This window comes from Mauremys mutica, chromosome 2 (genome assembly GCF_020497125.1).
Source record: "Mauremys mutica isolate MM-2020 ecotype Southern chromosome 2, ASM2049712v1, whole genome shotgun sequence".
Taxonomy (NCBI): Eukaryota; Metazoa; Chordata; order Testudines; family Geoemydidae; genus Mauremys; species Mauremys mutica.
The window spans coordinates 61419288-61439412 of NC_059073.1; the positions used below are offsets into that span (position 1 = coordinate 61419288).

Sequence of the window (20125 nt, forward strand, 5' to 3'; positions counted from 1 at the left end):
AGCTATTCCTAAGTTATACATGTGCAAAAACACCTAAAAATTGTGGAAAAGAATGAACAAACAAACAATCCCCTTTGTTCTGTGATCAAACCTTGAAACTTTCAGCCTCAAAGCAGAGTTTATCAGTTACTCACAACTGAAAAACAAGGGTTTATAATGGAAGTCCTGTAGATACCATAAATGTAATGTTTGCTATAGTACTAGCCCAGATAAAAATTACATGGACTATCAATAAATTATTTTGCTTCAAGTCAGGAGATGATCCCTAAGGGCTGGGGGAAAAATCCTCCTTCTTCCTGCTAAATTTTGGCATAATATTAAACTAATGTGAAGATTATGATAGTTTTTGGGTCTCCCCTTATTCACAGAGACATGATAGCAGATTTTATGGTTTTGTCTCATTGAGTCTGATAATTATTATGTTCTCAATAAACTTAACACTAAATTCAGCTGATTAAATTCTGTCCTGATTGACTCCCTATGTAACTCCTATTCAAATCATGGGTGTAAATGACAGCAAAATGGGAGCCACTGTATTCATCCTCACTCTACTTCACTTTAACAAAGTGAGAAGACATTTACCAGGATTTAACAAGCAGTATTATATGGGTAGGTGGGAAAATAAATGTGCATATACACAGGAAATAATGGAACTTTTTTTTTCTTTTCAGGATCACAGAACAGCATAATTAGAAGTATTTAGACATCTTGATCTACAAGATGAGGAACAAAACCAAATAGATGGTAATAAATAAGCACAGGAACATGTCTTTTTTGTGTTTCTACTATCTTAATTGAGGCCTCTAGGTATTTATATTGCTGTATAAATAAATAACAACTACAAGTGCAGCTCTTCATTAATTTCTTTACACGGCAATTACTACTTTGTGTGCATTTTGTGTCAGGAACGTAAGTGCCTGCTTTCCAAAATAATGCCCTCGTTGACTGTCCTATCTGGAAATTATCACATGAGACAGGAGGATGAACCTCATTAAAGTCTGCATGTGGAGATAAGGAATACTCACAGTTCCAGAATGGTGCTGTTTGCCAGTGGTTATTATCATGGGTAAAACATGTAAGTCCAGGAAGGCTGCATTCATCTCCTTTCTTCTGGCGCCTCTTTCCCTTTCTCTCCTTCTTTCTCCTGCGGTTCTCTTTGAATAGCTGAAGTTTGCTGTCCACTTCCTGTGCTGCTTCTCTGTTCAGAGGGGAAGCAATTTGTAGTTCACATAGACTAATTTCTATTTGTTTGATAAGGGCTTTAACAATAATGTTTATTTAATTTTTTAAAAGGCTGAATGCTCAAAACTATGTACCAGAGAGGGAGCCTAATTAAGGGTGGTCTTTCTCTCTCTCTCTCCCCTGCCCATCTCTTATCATTGTGAGAAGATGCACTCATCACAAGTAAATCGGACAGATGTTGTATCAAGTATAGGAAGTAAAGGTTAACAGGACCCAACTAAAGGTCATCAGGTCAGTCAGTCCCAGAATGATTCATTTCAACCATTTCAATGGGATTTGTGCCATTGTTTTTAATTTCCCAGTGCTTGTCCTGAGCTTCTGAAGGTTCAAATTGGGCAGCTAGTCAAAAGTTGCCACCTTCTGGTACAACAGCCATTTTGGACTGTGGCTCATCACTGATATTTCACAGTTACTAAAAAGCAAAATAAAACAAGTGCCCAGCTGATAGCAAAGGGAAAAAACGACACTTACTTGAATGGATGAAGGTGGCTCTTCAGTTTCTCTCGGGTCTTCACCCCTTTCTCTTTGTTGTAATAGCTACAGATAATATTAAAAACGTCAGCTTTTCATGACTGGATAAAACTTAATTCATTTTCTGCAGTCAAAGCAAAATTGGAGTACACCATCTGTTTTATGTTCTGCACTTAAAATAGATACTATTATTGTTTTAGTTGAACGTACAGTCTGTTTTATTTCACTAGCAGGAATGACTTGTATGAGCACATACGATATCAAAATGATTAATAGAGATGGGTCGAAATATATAACCAGAATCCAAACACACCTAATGCTAAAATACAGATCTGGATCTTCATTCATTCATGCTGGCTCCTACCTGTAGAATGAGTTAAAGCAAAATCCTGGATTCAAATTTTGAGGAATTCAGTCTCTGGATCCAAACTCTGCAGCTTGAATCCATATCTGGATATTAAGCTTACAGTAGACAATGTTAAATCTTTCCCACTGTATAAAAGCTCATGAGTTCATAAAGTAAATCAGTGAGAAAAGCAGTGCTGCAGGTACATTTTTCTTACTTCTGTTTGCTACAATCACAGTCATCAGGTTTTCTTCTTTTTAGGTGTCCTCTCACTTCCCTTAAATTCTTAATTTTATCTTGGAGAGCTTCAATCTGCAAAGCACATTTATAGGCAGAGTTACACTGTGATGACATCAGAGTTTAGAATCTTTATTAAGAATAGATTTTGAAATCCCTCTAACCTCCTTATCAATGTAGGCCTTGTGGTCCTTCCATGCTCTGGATGATTGGTATAGTTCCCTCTCACAGTGAATGGTGTCATTTGGAAGAATAAAACACCTATAGATGCAAATATATTGGGAACCATTTAGCAGAACAGTGGAGAGAGATCAATAACTTTCCTTGTGCCCATCCACCTCTTTCCCTTCTTCCAACGTCTCTTCCTGTCCTCTCCTCCCCATAAAGTTTTCCAGTTGTAGTCCGCCCTCTGGTAAGTAATAAAATATACCAGGAGTGGCCAAACTTACTGACCCTCTGAGCAGCAGACTACAGTCTTTGGAAGTTTAAGAGCTGAGCGCACCTTGGATCTTCTCCCTGGTGGCAGGGTAGTGGGGCTAGGGGCGAAAGCCCCGAGCCCTGGCAGGCGCCTCCCATGGGGCTGAAGTCTCTAGACCCCCCCCCCTCCCTGATGGGCAGAAACCCTGAGCTCCCTCTCCCCCCAGTCTGGTAGGTGAGGAATGGGAGAGGTTCTCGAGGGGGGGGGGCGGTCTGTAGTGGACTTTAACTGTAAAAGAGCCACATGTGGCTCAGGTGCCGTGATTTGGCTGCCCCTGATTTATACTCAACAATAGCAGCCAGGGATGTGTGTTGGTTTAGTAGTTCCAAATAATTGCCTCCATCTGTTTTCTCTCCAACATGGAGAAAACTCCTCCTTGGCATGGGCTCTGTGCCTGCTATGTTAAGATGCAATAACATTAACATGTTGGGGATTCTCAGTCCAATCAGAAACAAAACCAAAGTATAAAACTCCATCAAATTTAACAAGAATTGCCATTGCTTGTACAGCCACCAGCTGCAGACAGGTAGGATTTTTCCTCATGATCTTGGCATACTACCACGAATCCCCATCTATGAGCACACAATTGGTAAGAATGGGACTTGATTGTCCAAAGCAATGAGTTAATGACTCATCAATTTGCCGTGTGACAGAAGTTCAAGTGGTAAATAATGTGAACAGTTGCGCGCTAAAGTATCTGTAACTATGAACAAAATATATGGAGTAAAGACAGCTATTCAGGACGATGGTTCTAGCAAGAGAAAACAACAGTGAGAAGGCCAAGACTGACTTAGCTGAGAATATCCAGTGTTGCTGTAACTGTATTGGTCCCAGGATGTTAGAGAGAGACAAGGTGAGTGAGGTAATATCTTTTATTGGACCAACTTCTGTTGGTGACTGAGACTAGCTCTCGAGCTACACAGAGACTTCTTCAGGTGTTCAACAAAAGTTGGTCCAATAAAAGATTTCCCCTCCCCCACCTTGTCTCTTTAACTGAAAATAGACAGAGAGAAACATCTGCATACTGTTTTCCCAAAATTTCCCTTACTGACGTTCTCACTCAACTTCCATAACTGTGCATTTCTGAGATTCTATGGACACACTCTTCACCTGCCCTGCTTCAATTTGACTCCCTTATGCCTCTGCTCCAGAAGAAAATGGAAAGTCATGGACCCATAGGAGTTAGAGATGGAAAAGGTGTACAGAGTCTCCTATTCCAACCCCTTCATTGCAAGTGAGTTGTCAATTATAGAGCTGGTTGGAAATTTTCTGATAAAACATTCTTTCACTGGAAAGTGTCGATTGGTTTAACCCAAATCTGTTTGTGGAAAAGAGTCAGTTCTGATGAATCTCCAGATTTGAAAAACTTTTGAAAAAATGTTTTGTTTTCTGGTTTGGAAATATTAGTTAATTTATAGTAAAAAGGTTAAAAAATATAGATTGTCAAAATTGAAATGAACCATTATGAAATTATCTAAATGAAATGTTTTGATTGACCTGGTCCTTTCTTTTGGATTATTGGTTTGCAATTTTTTTTTGAGATTTTCACTTTTTGTTCTGATTTGAGATGGGAACTTTTTTTTAAATCTCAAAAACTCTTGCAGGATGTGAAAACTCTTTGCTGTCCATCCCTACTCAATTGTACATAGGTTTAATTTGAGTCTCTGGTGCCAAGTCTGTACATTAATACAAACAGCCAGGAAAGTTGGAATCACTAGGCCCAATTCTGCCCTCACTTACAGAGATACAACTTATCCCATTGGCTTGACCTGTGTAAGAGAGGGCAAAATTATAAAATCATTCTTTTATTATATTATTGTGTTGTGTTATATAAACTGTAAAATACTGAAAAGCAAAAAGATAGGGATAAAGAAGAAAATGCAAAATGTGGGAGAAAATTTACTTTAAGAAAAATGATATAAAGCATTCATACTTGTGTGTCACTCTGACGGAATCAGGTTGGCCAACAGCATTGGTGCCATCAGCTATCATTTCTTCTTCTTCACCTTCACCACCATCATCACTGTCTTCTGAATCCTCCTCATTTTCAGTGTCATGACGCTTACTAATACTTTTGGACTGCGACACTTGTAGTTCCTCCTCCTCCAGGTTTATGTCAAATATTTCACCTTCAAATTCCACAGACAAGGACCGAGTTTGGCGAGTATGAACAAATCGGGGTTTGTATTCTGCATCAGAAGAGGAAAACATATTCATGCTTATAGATATACAAAAACAGGGAACAAATTTCAAAGGGCAAGAAGGATGTACTTGTAACAAGGCACAAACTTAGAGATCGCAGATCTATTTCTGGCTTTGCAAAGATTTCCTTGATGATCTTTGGCAAATTAAGGTCCAAATTTGAAGAAGTGGCCTCTTATTTTGGGTGCTGTAATTTTTATGTACTCAACTTTATACATCCAGGGCCTGATTTTCAGACATGTTGAGCAACCAAATCTGCAACTGAAATCAATGGGAACTGTGGGAGCTCAGTACCTCTGAGAATCAGGGTGTAGGGGTCCAAAATCACTTGTTTAAGAGATGGTGGCACTTTTTCCTTTCAAAGTTAGATATTAAAAGGACAAGATTCAGTTATGTAGCCGAGATGGCTTTTCAAGGTATACGCATATCATGGCTCTCTGATATTTTGCTGCATTGCAGAGTTAGAAATGACAAGATTTTCCCACTCTCATGGGGATCCAGCACTCATTTCTATCCCTGTAAGGGCCTGAGACTCCGGACTTAGAAATGTCACAACTTTAACTATAGAAATGTATAGAAATACAGAAGTTTTTATGAGCTGCTGCAAGTCCTGTACAGGTGGACTCATGGTAACTAAGACACCTGGCTTTAAAGATAGAGATATTAAAAAAAAAAGTTCCAAATAACATGTTAAATACCTTCTAAAACATTGTTAAGGTGTTTTTGTTTGGTTAGTTTTTTACTCCCTGTGGCCGCAGTTTTCCGTTCCCAGCCAATGGAAGCTGCGGGAAGTGGTGCCATTTCCCGCAGTTCCCATTGGCTGGGAATGGTGAAGCATGGCCACAAGGAGCTGAGGGGCTCCATGCCTGTGAATGCTCCAGGTAAACAAAATGTCCCAACCTGCCAGCGGCTTACCCTGATGGGCCGGGAGCCAAAGTTTTCAAACCCCTGAAATATAGGGTTGGCTTATGAAAGGGTCAAACAGTTTTTGCTATTTTTACCTATCCATCTTGGGGGGTTGGCTTATAAACGAAAGGGGCTAATGAACAAGTATATATGGTATGTTAAAAGTCCAGTCCTAGTGTGTTGTGGGATAAGATGGAATAGGTAAAATATTTCAACACTCAAAATCTATGTGTGATATGCAACACTCTACGTAAAATGACTGTTGTTATTAAAAGTTCTCAGTTAATTTGTAGTATAACAGAGGATGAAATGATTCCTGGAGAGTTCTGAAAAGGTATGGAGTGACAGATACTGCAGATCATATCACAAGCTTTCTGTTAGTTTCTCTGAGACAACTACACAGAAGCTCTCTGCATGAATCTTCTGGAAGCATTGATAGTGAGCCTCATTTAACATTTTTTTCAAATGACATAATTCTCCTAAACTGTTTCAGTGGATACCTGCTGTCAGCTCTAAAAAAGTGTCCTACTGAGTCAGTGAAGATGTACACCTTTCAGAAGAGAAAACCAGTTACAAAGTCTCTCTGATGTAAAAACCTATTGTCTATAGTGAAGGAATAGGCAAAGATTTGCAGGGTGAACTGAAATCGACCCTTGCAAAGCTACAAACGCCTCCCATGCTCTTTATTAATCAAATGATTGATATGGAAAGTTTGGAAAATATTCCAATCTTATTACTAAGTAGTCTGAAAAACTGAGGCCTGAGCTGTCCTTACACTGTGCCCCACCAGGCCCTTCAAATTGTATGTTGCTTGGATGGAACCCAGAGGGGATTTGAAGAAAGAGGTTAGGTTGGGACAGGGAATGAAGAAATGCTCCTTTCTGTAGTGCCAGAGCTTGCTCTGCTCACAGATTTCCACACAGATACAGGGAGGCAATAAAGCTAACAGCTCAATGTTTCCACTGAGTCCACTTCATGGCTGTTACTGAGCAGCCAATGGCAGCACAGCTCCTGATGGAAGGGGCACCAGCAGAATAGAAGCAATCTCTGCAGTAGCTTGGCTGTCTCTATAGAAAGGCTCCTGGTTTTCAGAAATCGGAAATGGCACTGACTTCAAAACCTGTGCTGTTCTGACTCCCTAAATCCCAAGTTCTCCCAACAGAGGATGGTTGAAGGAAACTTCACAAATTGGATCTCAGAGAGATTTTGCCCTGACCTGGCCCCTCCAGGTGTTTTTCTGTGCAAAGATGTGAGGTAGCCTCAGGTCTGAATTGAAAATAATCACATTTCCAGACTCTTGCCAGCTTTATTTATTAGTGAAAAAAGAGGGGATAAAGTGAAAAATGAGGCAAAATAATTTTCATGCATAGGAAGACAACCCGTAAGCCACAGAAAAGAACTGCAACAACTATTGCTATAGAGATAGTCTGGAAAGCCAAGGATTTGTATTGTAACAAATCCATGGCCTTCTAGGGCTTCACAGCTGTCACTATGGCCAGTTGTAACTTTACTTTGATAGTGGGGACGGAACTTGGATCTTGCTGCTCCAAAAACAGAGCTTTCCAGGAGACGCTCCAGTAGCTGATTGCTTCTGACATACAGACGATTCTGATTCTAGCCAGCAAGAGTCAATTCTAATGGAGTTCATTAGAGTACAACATTATTAAATACGAGAAACTATGTTAATGCAACACTTAGGCTGAACAATTAAGAGACCCCAAAGTCAGGAAATGCCCAAGTTATGGCTGAATGCGCAACCGTAACTTCTGTCCTCTGAAGAATGTTACAGGCTTTAATTATATCATCACAGGCTATACCTGAAATAATACAATATAGTATCATAATTGTTCTGTAACATCATATATAAGTGCAGCCTCCTGTAATGTTTGTAAAATTTTTGTATGCTTATACGAAATTTCATGCAAATTCATAACCCACAATGCTGTCTAGACCCAGTGAAATACAGTCTGTACTTGACTCAGGCTACCTTAACCCAGCTGCTCTTGGCAAGAGTGTTAGAACAGAAAACACACCAAACATGAGAAGTTTAAGCATTTGATGGAAAGTGCCAATCTCAGTGAAGAAACAGAATATATATTTTTGTTAAGCCCTTTACATGGCTTTTGTAAAGGGAAATCATATCTCATTAATTTATTAGAACTCTATGAGGAGGTCAACAAACATGGAGACAAGGGTGATCCAGTGGAGATAGTGTACTTGGACTTTCAGAAAGTTTTTGACAAGGTTCCTCACCAAAGGCTCTTTAGCAAACTAAGCACTCATCGGATAAGAAGGAAGGTCCTCCCAAGGATCAGTAACTTGTTAAAAGACAGGAAACAGGAGGCCACTTAGGGATCTGGGGCAAAAATTGGTCCTGCTAGTGAAGGCAGGGGGCTGGACTAGATGACCTTTCAAGGTCCCTTCCAGTTCTAGGAGATTGGTATATCTCCAATTATTACCTATTATAAACAAAGGGTAGGAACAAATGGTCAGTTTTCAGAATGGAGAGAGGAAATAGCGGTGTCCCCTGGGGATCTGCACTGGGAACAGCGTTAAACATTTTCATAAATGATCTGGAAAAAAGGGTGACTAGTAAGGTGGCAAAGTTTGCAGATGATACAAAATGACACAAAATAGTTAAATCCAAAGCTGATTGATAAGAATTACAAAGGGATCTCACAAAACTGGGTGACAGGGCAACAAAATGACCGATGAAATTCAGTGTTGATGAATGTAAAATAATGCACATTGGAAAATATAATCCCAACTATACACACAAAATGATGGGTTCTAAATTAACTGTTACTGCTCAAGAAAGAGATCTTGGAGTCAGTGTGGATAGTTCTCTGAAAACACCCACTCAATGTGCAGTAGCAGTCCAAAAAACCTTTGAATTTTAGGAACCATTAGGAAAGGGATAAATAAGACAGTAAATATGATAATGCCACTGTAACAATTCATGGTACAGCCACACCTGGAATACTGAAAGCAGTTCTGGTCACTCCATCTTAAAAAGGATACATTAGAATTTGAAAAGGTACAGAAGGGCAACAAAACATGATTAAGGGTATGGAACAGCTTCCATATGAGGAGAGATTAAAAAGACGGGTATGATTCAGCTTAGACAAGAGATGACTAAGGGGGGATAGAGGTCTATAAAATCATGAATGGTGTGGAGAAAGTGAATAAGGAAGTGTTATTTATTCCTTCACATATAGAGGTCTATAAAATCATGAATGGTGTGGAGAAAGTGTTATTTATCCCTTCACATAACACAAGAACCAGTGGTCTCCCAATAAAACTAATAGACAGAAGGTTCCAAACAAACAAAAGCAAGTACTTCTTCACACAACACACAGTCGCCCTGTGGAGCTTGTTGCCGGGGATGTTGTGAAGGCCAAAACTATAACTAAATTCAAAAAAGAATTAGGTAAGTCCATGGAGGATAGGTTCATCAATGGCTATTACCCAAGATGGTCAGAGATGCAACTCCATGCTCCGGGTGTTCCTAAGCCTCTGACTGACAGATGGGACTGGACGACAGGGACCACTTGGTAATTACCATGTTCTGTTGATGTCCTTTGAAGCATCTGGCATTTGCCATTGTTGGAAGACAGGATTCGGGGCTAGACAGACAATTAGTCTGATCCAATATTGTCACTCTTATATTATTTTACACCTTACATTATTTTTAAAGTAGGTATGTTTTCTCAGTCATTAACACAGAAAATTAAGCACTGGTATTTTAAAACTTAAAGGCAGTTTCCCTTTACATCACACTCCACTAGAGAGCACTAGATTATAACTCATGAAGTTACAAACAGGCTGTTTTATTGGCACTTGAAAACTTCAGCTGAGTAGGTTTTCACTTTGACAGCAATAAGGATGCTTTAATGTTTGAGATGCAAAAAAAAAATAAAATACAAAACAAAAAAAGTCTACTGCAAATATCCGAACATGTTAACTGAATATTAGTAATGAAAGAAAATGCTTGCTTAGGCTACTGTAATAATTACCTAGATTCTGTAATTTACTCTGCAGGTTTTATCTCCAACCCATACAGTAGGTGGCACCAAAACATCATCATTGCTACAAACTGGCCTAAATAACATTGATTATTGTGATAACAGCTTCTGGTAACTTTTGATTTGTTTTTAAAGCAGTAATTACTCAAGTACCGACTGCGAACTACATGTGCATTCATCATATATCCAGGTGAAAACGATTCCTTGCTGGTAAAACACCGCTCAATTAACCCAATGCCCCCTTTCCTGAGTATCTAAGAGCTCTGAGATCACCTACTTTGGGCACCGGGGTTTCTCATGAACTGTCTTTGATTTTTTCTCTGGGTCCTGCTGGTTCGGTAATCAGCATCTGCACAGATGCATTCTTTGTCTTTATTGCTGTATCCATGGGAGTGTATGCTTCGCGTTCTCTTTCTGATGGTGAACATGTCGCTGGATCCCTTACACTTGTGTATTCGAAGCTTGCCAGAAGAATCCTCAATGCACTGCCATTTCTGTGAGAGGAAAAATAAAGATGATTTCCCAATGCAATTCCAAGCTCTGTCTATTTTGGATTCTTTTTGTAGCACATAACGGGCAAAGCCTTTGAAGGCTAAACAATTCTATAAATGAAGATTTGAGGAGGAAAACATTGTAAGGATTAAGTTCACTCACATTCACCTCAAACCAGTCTCTTGTCCTAGGAAAACATGAACTTGAATGAAAATCATTGGAAATCTGCATAAAAAATACAACCTAGCCAAAAAAGATATATAAATCAAGGGAATCTAGACTAAACACATCCTTGAAAAGAGCAAGTAAAAAGCCCTAATTTACTGAGCGACAGAGTACAGCTGCCAGGATTGTTTTCACCAACCCTCCCATCCCCCTTTTTTCTTTGAAAATACAAACTTTGTTTCTTTGTTCTGTGACTTGGAGTTTCTAACATGAATCAGGAAAAAATGTAGATGAAGGAGAAAGACTGAGATCAGGTCAATTAGAGGATTCCGTGAAAAAGGGACAAATTCTGATTTGATTTATGTCAATGCATGAAACTATTAACTCACTCCCTTAACAGAGGCCAGTGTCACGACCTGCTTCCTTTAGTGTGTCCACTCAAAATCCTGCAGTCACAGGACACAAACATTGCTCTCTCCATATGTTTTATGTGCAAAGACAGAGGAAAAAGCAAGTGTATTACACCCCCAATCATGCTCTAACAGACCGCACCATAGGTGCAGCCAGTATGCCAAACGTGCAGAATAGGTCATATACAGCCTGTTGGAGAAGGGAGGGGAAGATCCTTGGGGTAGACAGAGTGTGAGCATGGACATTCTCAACTGGATGCCTCTACCTTGCTGTTTATACCAGCCTTGAGGGGAAAGCAGTTTGGTCTGGAAGGGAATTGCTGAGACCAGCTTTGCACATGTTGTGAGTATCATAGTGAAGAAGAAGGAATGAGAGAAAGCAGAATTCCTTCCAACTAGTCTGCACAATGTCTGTCTGGTTCTACTGCCAACAGCCCCGAATCGAAGTGGAAGATTCCACCTGGATTTTTGCACAGGGTTCCACTGTTTTCTCATTTGGATATTAGAAAACAGTTGGGCTTTTACTTCCTTTACACACTGTATCAGTCTTAAAATGCCATAATCAAGAAAGATATTTAAAACTCTTAGCCCACTTCTTTTAGGAGACACACAACTACACTGACACAGGTTGCCTTATTTTAATCATCTTACCATGGTAAATTTTTATCATGTACAATTTGCTTAAAACTGTGGCCAAGGGACTGAGAGCTGCCCTGCTATGAACTGGCAGTGCTCTGGACACAGTCAATGGCCAAGTGAATTTATGGAAACAATCTCTCTCAATATAATCCCCTTTATGTCAATATAACTGAAGCTACACGAGGGTCTTGCACTGATTTAACAATATCTATTTCTAAACGGACAGAGTTTAATCAGTCCAAACTGTGTGTAGGCAGGCCCTTCAGTCAAAATGTTCACAAGCTTTAGTACCCAGCGTTAAATACCTAAATGCACAGTTAGGTACCTAAATAAAATCGGCCTGATTTTCAAAACATCTTCAGCATCTTAAAAACAACAAAATGAAACAGACCACTTCAGTTAGGTTCTTTGATAGGCATCTGAGTGTTTAATTCAGTGTTTGAAAATTGTGGCCTTAATACATCTCTATCAGAAAGATGGGGACAATACTGTGAGGATTGATTAGCGGAATTTTATACAGAGCTTTCAATGTTATGATTACCACTAATACACACTCTTGAATCCTTGCATACTAAATACACTGCTAAAGCAGCAAAGAGTCCTGTTGCACCTTACAGACTAACAGACGTATTGGAGCATGAGCTTTCGTGGGTGAATACCCATTTTGTCGGATGCATCCGACATTTTGTTGCATCCGACGAAGTGGGTATTCACCCACAAAAGCTCATGTTCCAAAACGTCTGTTAATCTATAAGGTGCCACAGGACTCTTTGCTGCTTTTACAGATCCAGACTAACACAGCTACCCCTCTGATACTAAATATACTGCATTGACATTAAAGCTATTTTCTGCTTGTTTTGTAATGCCTGAACTTCTCCACCAACAGTGGTCCTCCATGTGTTTCTAAGAGGCCTGAGGATTCCCTCAGAATGATGTATTCTTACTGGGAACTATCGTTCTGGCAAAATGAGAGCTGGGTGCAGTTCCTCCTGGAATCCTTCAGCCCCACTCCCACAGAAGAGCTGCACAAATTTCTTCCTTCCATCAAATAATGGCTGCTCTGCTCTGTTTCTGAGGTGTTCTCATGGTGGTAAAAGGGTGAAGGAAATAGCTTGAAAGTGAAACTTAAACACCTGACTAGTATCATATTGTGCCACTGCTGTGGTCAGGACACAACTAAAACAACTCCTGAAATGAACATCATATATGCCCCAGGAAAACAATAGCCATACAGTGTACAGCAATGTAAAAAAGAAAAAAGAAGTGAAGTCAAATATTCTTTAATATGCTATATATAACCATAGCCAACTTTGCTAATAAAAGCTCAATGCCTGAAGTTGCCTGCAGCTTAGTTTAATAACAGCAGCACATCTTTATTCACTTATGTTTTCAAATACTGATTATGAATCACAGCACTGTGACAGCTCACTCCAGCTTTATGTGTCATGAGATGAGCTAAAGAGCCTACGTCCAATAAGAAAATCATCTCTTCTATATATTTACCTTACTTTGACCAATCCAGTTACAGTAATTTATATCTGAAAGAGAAAAAGCCTGTACATATTTCCTTGTCTTCTAAAACATTAGAATTGTGTGGACACTTTCATATAAATCCCTACTGAGAGCGGTTTACAAGAGCCATAATCATTTGCATTTACATCTCAAGGTTAACTTCTAAATGGTTCCTATGAGAGTAGAAGAGTGTGGCCATCATTATAGATATTTACAGGATTGCACCAGAGGAGTTTTTGTATCTATTAGATATAAACATACATTAAGAAACACAGCTCTATTTTTAATACTATTTAAAAATGTAGTACTCTTTAAAAATTCGGAGTAATTATTTTTTTCCCCTAAGATCAAATATAGCAGCAGCTGTAATTCTTACTTCCTCCATTGGAGGTTGATTCAATGTTCTAGTAAGTCTTTTCCACCACTTAATAGGAACTAATTTTTTTTTAAACTGCCTATGCATGGATTTAATCGATAAATACTCTTGGATGAAATATGTATGAAATGTATTTCATAGCTTCCCTTGAACGGTTTTGTTCATAAAAAGGGCACCTAAGTGTGAAATAGTTTAGAATTCTACAATGGAATTTTCTTACTATCAGTGATTCCAAATCCATGACAGAATAGTTATGAACTGACCATATGTTAAAGTCTAGAATATTATGATGGTCTCTTCTGGTCTTAAGATCTATACAATGCATGAATGAGCAGAAAAAGAAAGCTATGATCAAGGTATTGCCCTCAGTCCTCTACCTTTCCCCAACTGAACAGCAAGATGTCTGTTACCCTGGCTTCACAACCTCAAAGGAGGTCTCTGGAACCCCAATCTCTCCATCAAGGTTACATCAAAGACAAATGAAACATTTGTTTGATAACCTTAAAGTTGTACATGTTTTCTTATTTTTCCATGTTTATTTCCTTCTCTCTTTCTCATTCTTTTAATTTAATACTTTTCTATTCCCCCTTACAGCTTTCTTTTCTCTTCCTCCACTACAGTTCTCTACTTTTTTCATTCTCTTCTCCCTGCCTGTGTCTTGCTTCATTTATTCCTCATCTTACTCACCTTCTCTGATCTCTTTCCTACTTTCACCCATCTTTACTCCTTTCATATTTTCCCCCCTTTCTAGTTTTCCCTCTGCCCTTCAACTTAACTACTAAAGTGAATGCAGAGGAGAAAGTGATATTCAACACCATCCCACTATGGATGGGGTCCTGAGACTTTATGGAATCTTTAAACACAGGACACATCTTCAGATACATCAATTTCAAGAGAGCAATGCCCATTTACATAAGCTGGGAAACTGACCCATACTCTCTACCTGGAGCTGAGATGCCTTGGTTTACAATCGTGTGTTGCTGGTGCCTCTGCAGAGCTATCTCTTCCACATGGCTAGAAGATGCAGTGGCAACTTAGTGCTGAATTTTGCTAATAAGCAGCAGTCACTTGGTTCTGCTCAGGAGCTGAAATTCAGCTGCATGACAACAGATGCACATGCCTCAATGGGAATGCTGGTGCTGGCGTTACAGTTAAAGAGCAATAGAAAGCTGAGCATTAAATCTTGTCCTCAGATGACTTCACTAGCAGTTACGAATCTGCATTTGAGGGCAAAATTTGTCCCTGATTGGGTAAATTGAAAGGCATAGGGGACCAGATGCACTAACTAAAAAGCGGCTGTAAGTACATGATCCTTTAACTTTATATTAGTGCTGGCCTAGTTCCAATCTTAACTTACATCCTCTGTTAACAAGACAGACAACTGTGAATGAATTAACAACAGTGTTTGTTCCTCGACTTTCCAAATTCTTATTGGTTTGTACCACAACCTCAACATTAAGTTATATGTCTTTATTCAATATAATTCAGGCACAAAATATATATAGACACTCAGGCTATATATAGTCACTGTGGTTTACTGCACAATAAATACCCCACTTAAGAAGTATTTAAAATGAACATTGTTTATCTAATAGACTGTGACAGCTCTGAGGGAGTTGCTGCAGCCTATCACATAGGGAGGAAATTAGACAATTTGTGAAAGGTGTCTTAGCAGTAGGCATGCTCAGAGTTTTATGAAAGGCAATTATTGCGCATTTGCACTAGACACTTTAATGTTAAATATATAGTCAAGTTTTATAACCAAGCTATAAACCCCTGAAAAACAGGCAACCGGAACTATAACACAGCTACAATGCTTTTACAGGTGCTGTCCAATTTCTGTAATGTTCCCTTTAATAAGCAACTTTGAATATCGCTTTTCAGGCTGGAGGTATTCAAGTAAGGGAGTGGGGGGGAGTGCATTTGAAAGCAACTTTAAGATCACACTCCCTTCATCTTCCTCTTATACATGGATGATTTAGTAACGATGACAATTAATATAAAATGTTATGGGTAGAAATATTGTAGTGAACTGCAGCTGTGTATCCCTTTTCTCTGCTGGACAGAATCAGAAGTGGTTTTATCTCACAGGTGCTATAGTACTAATAGCTAAGGGAGTTTTTATTTTAGCTCAAGTGGCGACAGATTGTAGTACTGGAGTAAGAAGATCTGAGCTCCATGTCAGCTTTCACCATGAAGTTCCAAGTGGTCATGGTGTGCAGAGTACTGCCAACTGTACTGTACTTAACTGGCAATAATATATAGTACAAACCAGCCGCGTTTTAGTCTGCTGAACTGAACTAGAACACTGAAAAATCAGGTTCAGCAGATATTGCAAATTCTTAGGGGTAGGACCCACCTCTTCCTATGAATTTCTATAATGGAAACAAGGACTCTGATCTTCACTGAGGTGGTCTGGGCATGACTGGTATACAAATATTCATTTGCATTGTGATGTTTTGCCACTATACAAATATTGCACACAAGGAGAAAGTGGGTGCAGCTGTCCCCAAGACGTCCTGTGTCAATAGAGCACAGAGAAGACTAATTTGGGATTGCCATAATCTTATGGACAAACCTTCCCAGTTTCCTACATTCCTAGTTAGAATGGTATCACTGTTAGACACTAACTTATAAAGTTAAAATTCACCTGGTTGCCTATTATAGATCATATAGTAAAGCAGATCACTCACAATTCTGAAGCCCACTGACTGAGGAACACTGAAATACAGTAATCTATAATACTAACATTGCAAATTTCTTCTGTTGATCTGTATCACACCTTGAGTGTTCATAATGGTGTGGAAATTCACTTATTTTGTATTTCTTAAATATTATTTATTGTAGCCTAAAAAGAAATCAACAGATTTTCAATAATTTTTAAACTTGTTTTTTTAATCTTACATTTACGAATAATCTCTAAAAAATGAGTGTCAATCTGTTCTTTTATTTTCCCTCCATCATACATGTGCGCCCTGATTTATTATTGTAGGGTTGCTGACAAGTGATAGGCTACCAGCTCTGATATTTTTATTTACTTTGATAGGGGGCAGAAGTATTTAAGCAGTGAATTGACAGGGGAAAAAATAAACCCTACAGAAATAACATGACCTGAAATTTGCAAACAGTTACGTGATGAAAAGGAGGGTAAATTTTAGGCTCGCAAACCTTGACAGTGCCAGTTAGAAAATGGAAAGAAGAGGAAAAAAGCCCTGGAAGTTTTCAGGAAACTGTTAAAATACACACAAAGAATATTTACTGGATAGACTTACATGCAACTTTGTACTTAAGACACTTTAAAATATGATTCACAGAAGACTTAGGGACATTTAAAATTGAACAATAAAAATGATCCCCTATTTATCACTTCAAAGTATGCAAGAAATGCATGGATGGTATTGTTCAAAAAGTTGAACTTTAATCCATTTTTTAACATCAACAAAAGGTAACTATTTGAGAAAACTCAGCTTCAAAAATATAGAGTTAAAGAATAGATATTCTACGGTCAGGCTGGGTAGATGAGGAAATCACATTTATTTGCCAGTTTTTCCATTAAGGATATTTACTTTCCCTCTGACAGTTTAAAGATTACTTTAATTTGGAAGAAAGTCAATAGTGGAAGCATATGCACTTAGGTCGCATGTTGAGACTGTAAATGGACATCAAACATACGTCACCTAAGTAACCATCTCTACTGGATCTTCTACATATTCCTGCCAGCACTTAAGACTCAACATCATCAGCAGAGAGAGACTCTTCTCTGATCTTCTATCAAATGTGTGCTGATTAACCTAAAAGGAATGCTTCAAGTTCAGGCTTAATGCCAAATCTGCCCACAGATGCACCTAAATAGCACCCACTGACATGCAGAGATAGAATTTGCCCATTAAGTTATAATAGCAATACCAATAATAATTATATTCCTAATGGGTCAAAGGATTCCAAAGACTTAAAGCCATGCTAGTCAAACACATCCAACAGAAGGCTGAATTTAGTCCACAGTGTATTGGACATGCAAGAGTCCTTGGAAAGAAGGAGGACCACAACTGCTAGAACTATGGAAAATGTGCAAAGCTAAATTCATGCATAATGATGTTTTTTTGCCCTAGAATATATAAATCCTGAACTGATGTGGTAAATAGAATAAATATGATTCAGAACAGTAACATTCATTCTGATATTGTGGTATTAGGGGTTGCTGATAAACTGCATAGCATAAATAAACCAGAGATACAGTTTCTTTGAAGGGCAACATTGAAGACGAGCAAGGTGATATTACTGAAATGAAAGTATTCCCTGACATGGACAAAAATAAATGTGTGCACTGAATTAGAAGGAATTGTCAAATGCGGAAAAACTGCATTCTGTTTAAATGAAAAGCTACGTATCTATTGTTAAAATATGCTATTTTATAATGATTTGAAGGATTCTCTCTAATGATAAAGTTTTCCTTATCATCACTTTTGGTTGCCATGTTATATACAGGATGGTGTTTCAACAAGGGAGGGACAATTCCTGATGATTCTTAGGAATCATTGGGTGACGCATCTGCACCTCTGTTTTTGTAAGCTAGGTGGGATTCTGGGTACCAAGACAGTTGGGTGAAGTAGCAGGGACAGGCTGGAGTAAGGAACAGATGAAAGAGCACCCACAAGGTCCAGTTCAGCAAAGCACTTCTGCATGTGCTTAACTTCAGGTTTATTTGTAGCCCCACTGAAGGCAACAAGATTGCTCAGCTGCTTAAAGCATGTGCTTAAGTGCATGGTGAATCGGGATCCCCAAAAGGGTGGCAATGGGGAGCAGGTGGAGAAGCTGGGCTGATATGGTTGTAGTGGCAGGAGGAAGCCACCACATACCAAGACCAGTGGTTACCATTTTAGATAGCCACTAATGCGAAACCTGACTTGTGTAAGGATGAATCAGGGAAATATGCCTGGATTTGTGCACAAATTAGAGCCAGACTGTGTATTCATCATATTCATAATTTTAACCCTGTAATTGCCACTAACAGATTTGTATTTGTATCCCTCTTTTGAGCAAAAAGAAATTAAAGCAACGTTGACAAAATAAGATGATTACGCAGTAAACCAAACTGGCAACAGTTACTGGTATCTATTTTTAGCAATTTCTTTCAAAAATTCTTTTTTTAGAGCAGACAGAACATGGATCATTTATTTGGAGACTGACAAGCCAAGACAGCAGGCACTATTCATCATCAATGCCTTATTATTGCTGGAATTGTTGTGAAGTTGCATTGAAATCAATAGGGTTCGTGAGTGATGTTATTATGCTGTATTATAATTTTAGCTGAGTTTTAGTGGGTGCCTGGGATCTAGCTGTCATTTCTGGCTAGCCATCTGACACTTCTATTGAGCTCTTACCGGCTTATGTGTTTTTCTTCATACTCTGCAGCTGGCCATAAAGTTGACCTTTACAAATGTATGGTCTGAGGGATATTTATTTTATGAGAACATAGATACTTGAGCCAAACCAGACTACACCTAACAAGCTACATTCTAATTTCCTCTACAATATTATCTGTAGGTTGATTGATGGCAGCAGTCCTTTTAGCATTACAAACTGACAAGCCTTTGATTTGATATCGATATGATAACATGAAGCAAAATAAAATGAAATTCTGTCATTTGAAAGCCTAATGTAAAAGTATACATGAGGTATACATAAAATGCATGTATAGACAACACAAAATACTTTTTGGTTTAAGGCCACAAGAGTCTTAGAACTTACTACAAAACTCATGTCTGGATTCAGCGGCATCTCTCTAGTGACCATCAGTGAAGACTTGTATGACTATAAAAATGTTCTCGCTTACCCTAATTTAATTTCATTATACAGGCCTTAAGCCCACTTTGCAAACCAGAACCAAACCTGCAATATTACTTTAGGGCAGTTCCAACCTATAAATACTCAAGAGAAAACATAACATTTTGCATCTCCCAATAACAGCTGTGTTATAAAGGAACACAGTCAAGGCTGCTGAGTTATGGCTAGCGCTATGATTTTGTCATGGAGGTCACTGTGACTTCCAGAGACCTCCATGACTTGAGCCCCCAGCTCCTGGCAAAGAGCTGCTGGGGGCAGAGGTGCTCTGGAGCTCACAGGCAGCGGGGGGCAGGGGTGCCCTGGAGCGCCCAGGCAGCGGGTGGCCTGTGAGCTCTCGGCTGCAATGGGCAACAGGGGTGCTCCACAGCTCCTGACTGTGGCGGGAGCCCCAGAGCATGGAACCACAATGGGTGATAAGGAGACCCCAAGCTCCCAGCACCGCGGGCGGTGCAGCCCTGTGAGTTCCCAGCCGCCGTGGGTGGTGGGGGTGCTCCGCAGCTCCCAGCCACCATGGGCCACTGGGGTGCCCCACAGCTCCAAGCCACCGTGCACGGCGGGGAGATCCTACAGCTTCGAGCCAAGCCTCCTTGGGTGGTGTGAGGACCCCGCAGCTCTCCATTTTGTCACGCATATTTTTAGTAAAAGTCACAGACGGGTCACAGGCTTCCATGAATTTTTCTTTATTGCCTGTGACCTGTCCGTGACTTTTACTAAAAATATGCGTGACAAAATCTTAGCCTTAGTTATGGCATTATACCTACTAGCTTGAACATACATGTG

The 20125-nt window shown here is 39.3% G+C and overlaps 1 protein-coding gene across 1 annotated transcript in view; it reads right to left on the minus strand.

Moving 5' to 3' along the window:
* Positions 1 to 20125, minus strand: part of LOC123363732 (extracellular sulfatase Sulf-1) — a 286538-nt gene that overhangs the window by 16432 nt on the left and 249981 nt on the right. The window contains exons 18-23 of the mRNA XM_045005041.1: positions 10185 to 10401; positions 4708 to 4963; positions 2461 to 2557; positions 2277 to 2371; positions 1714 to 1779; positions 1026 to 1198 (exon numbers count right to left, since the gene is read on the minus strand). Coding sequence (XP_044860976.1) covers positions 1026 to 1198; positions 1714 to 1779; positions 2277 to 2371; positions 2461 to 2557; positions 4708 to 4963; positions 10185 to 10401 — 904 coding nt within the window. The remainder of the gene's footprint in view (positions 1 to 1025; positions 1199 to 1713; positions 1780 to 2276; positions 2372 to 2460; positions 2558 to 4707; positions 4964 to 10184; positions 10402 to 20125) is intronic.